Source organism: Silurus aristotelis, assembly GCF_946808225.1.
Source record: "Silurus aristotelis genome assembly, chromosome: 13".
Lineage (NCBI taxonomy): Eukaryota > Metazoa > Chordata > Actinopteri > Siluriformes > Siluridae > Silurus > Silurus aristotelis.
Window position 1 is genome coordinate 7,668,232 of NC_139586.1, and position 3,781 is coordinate 7,672,012.

Genomic DNA, 3,781 nt, shown 5'->3' on the forward strand with positions numbered 1-3,781 from the left:
CATTCCTTTTTTGATGTAGAAGTTTTTTTTATTTTTTTATTTATTTTTTTTTTTTTATGAGAGTCCAGGAATGATAGCACATTCCATTCTGCCGTTAGATTTATTGTCTTCTTATTTGGACTGTAGGGTCATGGGTTGGGTCATGGTAACCATTCCAAGGTTAGGTTTGAGTGAACAATTAGAAGGTCACACTTCCCCCAATGGGGTAAGCAGAGTGGTTTCTAAATAGGGCCACACAAACGTTCTGCCAATAGCTGCTCGTGATCGTATACCGTGGGCCACTAACCTGCAAGGGTCTGATTAGGGGCTTTGAGTTGATTCAAACTAGTGATGGGAAGAACGGATAATTTTAGTGACTCCTTTGAGTCTCGTTCATCAAAATGAACGAATAGTTTTTTTTCTTTTTTTCCAATTGTTTATTTCGTTCATTTGATCAGAAATATGTTATATTTTCAATAAGCAGATCCCCCCCAACACGACTACAAACACAAACTTTGACTATAGTTCCAATAATGAAAATATGACTGCAACTAAGGACACATTATGATAAGCAGAATGAGTAGGTTCACCTCTCATATCTTCTGGACGTGTCATAAGTTCTTTTGTCATATGACACCCATAATTAGCGTAACAATAATGTCAAGATTTGGCATGACGACTCGGACCAGAGGACTCATGAGATGAACTACTCAATTCTGTTTTCTGTACATAACCTACAGAGATTTTGCGATGCTCTGCTCATGCGAATCCAGTAGAAAATTAACAAATCACTATTGAAGGCACTTGAACAACTAATTCAAACCCTAGTGCCATATGGGGACATATGGGAGCCACTGTTATATGGGTGTCCATGAACCTTTGGCCTTATGGTGTAACTGCTGGTTCATCGGTCATTTGAGATTTGAAGACCACCTGTGGACCTTTTGCGTCATTCGACTAACCCAAAATTAGTGGGAAGGTATTTGACAAGGCCATGCCTACATTCATGTAGCTTTGAGATCCTCTGCCTTGTTAGCTTCAAGCCTCCAACAACTATGTGTACCCACAAGGAGGCTTGACAAGAGGTTGAGATTGAGAGGTTTTGCTTTAGCAAGAAAAGACTTGTACACTAGATTGCATCCTGCTTCACCACAAGCACACCAGATAAGCATCAGTGCAAAAGATGCATCGTTCCAGTTTGGTAAAGGCACATGCACAGATTTTTCCAAAAGCAGTACATAATATGGTGCTTATTGTTCCTGTTATGTTCCCAACCAGGAAGAAGACGCACTTCTGATGGAAGAGAAAATTAAATGGGCCGACGGCTTCCTCGTAGTTTACTCCGTCACCGATCGCTGTAGCTTTGATGAAGTTATGCGTCTGTGCTTCCTGGTTAATCACGTCCACAGCAGAAGAAGCTGCCCCGATCCTCCACCAATCATCATCGTGGCTAATAAAAAGGACCTGGAGTTTGACAGAATGGTGTCGGTGGAGGAGGGCGAGAGCTTGTCACACGGCCTCAAACTCCCGCTGCGGGAGATTTCTGTTCGTGACGGCTGGGAAGAAACAGCCAGCGTGTTTCATGCACTCTATGCAGATATACTGCAGCAAATGGACAAATCGCCTCCTTCCTTCCGAAGACGTGGTGTCTCCAGACTGATGGAGAAAATTCCCAGAATTCACTCTAACGGAGCTCTGGGGTCCACAGGACGTAGTTTCAGCTTCAGTTCATTTAGAGACCTGCTGCCTGACTGAGAAGCCCGAAGCCTGGTTAAAAAAAAAGAAGACGTCTTTCAATTAATGGCTTTAGTCAGAAGTGTTGTAGGCTTAAAACAAAAAAAAAAAGAAACTCTACAAGCTGTGCTTTTTTTTATTTTGGACTGATACGCTGGGGAAGAACATTTCAGGAACTTGCAGGAAGGTCAGTCTGATGGCAAGAAGGTCATAAGATGGGGGTGCTAAAGTAGAAGAAATTATAAAGCTAATATGAGTCTTATTAAAACGATAACCTTCACAAATTCAGTGGACAGTATTCAGAAACTGCGCTTTTGTTATTGAATAATTCTATCGTTTTTGTGCCTTGAAAATAAACTCAGCTTTTCAGCTTCCGAACCCCACCACCATTTGCTTGTTATAGATTTGCTTGGTTTTTAGGTTTATTATAAGCCAAAATGGAGACACTGGTACCTTAAAGCCTTCTTTTTGGAACACTTGTGTTTAAAGGAACATCATTATCTTCTGCATGAGTTGGCACCTAAATATAGGTGCTTTATAGTTTAAAGAAAACCAAGAAAAAAAAAGCTTTTGTGGAAAAACAGCATGTATCCATTATTTTATGTCATGGGTTTTCAATTGAGTTTAAGATTTCGTGAAGAAAAAAAAAAAGGGAATGTCTTCAGCTTTTGTTTGGGAGACTTTCCAAAGGCATCACAACGAGTGTATTCTCTATTTATTTGAAGATTATAACTACGTGTCGTTGCGAAATAAGAAAAAACATTATTCATTGGATAATTACAGGTTTTAAGCTGAAAATACCATTGTAGGGTTCTGCATAGAATGCTTACGGTTCTCCAAAATGGTGTATCCAAAGAATTCTTGAATGTTTTGTACATGCCATTTAATTGACAAAATGTTCTGGGCTTTTATTCAGGTCATTAATTTGGACTCCTGCTGTACTTCAGAACATTGAGGAACATTTCTGCATGCTTTTAGCTCTTGTTTCTTGTGTAGGAAAATACACAAGTATAATTAGACTTTGGACTTTGGAAATAAAAGGACTGTGAAATTGTACATGTGGAAAGAAAAGTCACATGATGCGTTTGATTTAAAACACACTTGCCATGTGATGTGTTTATAAATGTGTCAAAAGTGAATGGATGAAATAAAACCATAATATTTCAATTTTTTTTTTAAGTCTGTCATGTTCCTCAAAGCATTCTGGGACAATTATTGCTGTCAGGCAGGAACCATTATGCTGCTATTAGGGAATACCGTTGCCATTAAGGGGTGTCCTTGATGAGCAAACAAATGTTTAGGTAGATGGTAGGTGTCAAAATATCTAAACAAAACCTTGTCCAGAGACTTGCACTTTGCTGGCTTACCTTCTTCCCCATACTGCACCCTGGTTCTATCTCTTTCTTGCGATGCACAAGACCGGTGCCTGGTCTTCCACATGATGTAAAAGAAAACACTGTTCCCCAGACCTGGACTTTTGGCATGGGCAGTGTGACTGTTCTGTAGCTGCTTGATTGACACTTTTCTATCAAAGCAATTTGTGCTACAGTAGCTATTTTTTGTAGGATTGGACTAGACAGATGAGTCGTCTTCCTCACAAGACCTGCAGTTTTAGAGATGCTTTGACTTGGTCATCTAATCATCAATATTTGTCCTTTGTCGAATTTGTTCAGATTTGTGCTTCCAACACATCAACTTTAAGAACTGACTGTTCACTTGCTGACATTTTGCCCATCGTAATACAATTATCACTTCACTTCGCCCGTCAATGGGTTTACTTGCATATCCAACCTAACATTAGGGACGTGCGTCTCCATAACTGAGGGCGATGCCATTCTCATCTCGATGCATAGCCACCAATACGATGCGATTCAATGCAAAACAAGGCAATGGAAAAAATTCAATACTATATAATAATAATATTATTATTTTTATAATACTATACAATTCAATATGGTACAGATAGTTCACTTTTATTTCTTTGGTCCAGACAGACAGCGGATCATAAATTTCCTTAAGTGCCTTCTGACTTCTAACGCACGGCCCCTGTAGCGGCAGGCTTACTCGT

The 3,781-nt window shown here is 39.6% G+C and overlaps 1 protein-coding gene across 2 annotated transcripts in view; it reads left to right on the plus strand.

Moving 5' to 3' along the window:
- The window catches only part of LOC310735239 (ras-related and estrogen-regulated growth inhibitor-like), a 6,177-nt gene extending 3,301 nt beyond the window's left edge, over positions 1-2,876 (plus strand). For both annotated transcript variants that reach the window (XM_083557835.1, XM_083557834.1), the window contains one exon: positions 1,258-2,876. In XM_083557835.1, the coding sequence (XP_083413961.1) occupies positions 1,258-1,734 (477 nt within the window). In that variant the 3' untranslated portion in view covers positions 1,735-2,876. The remainder of the gene's footprint in view (positions 1-1,257) is intronic.
- Positions 2,877-3,781: the final 905 nt, after the last annotated feature.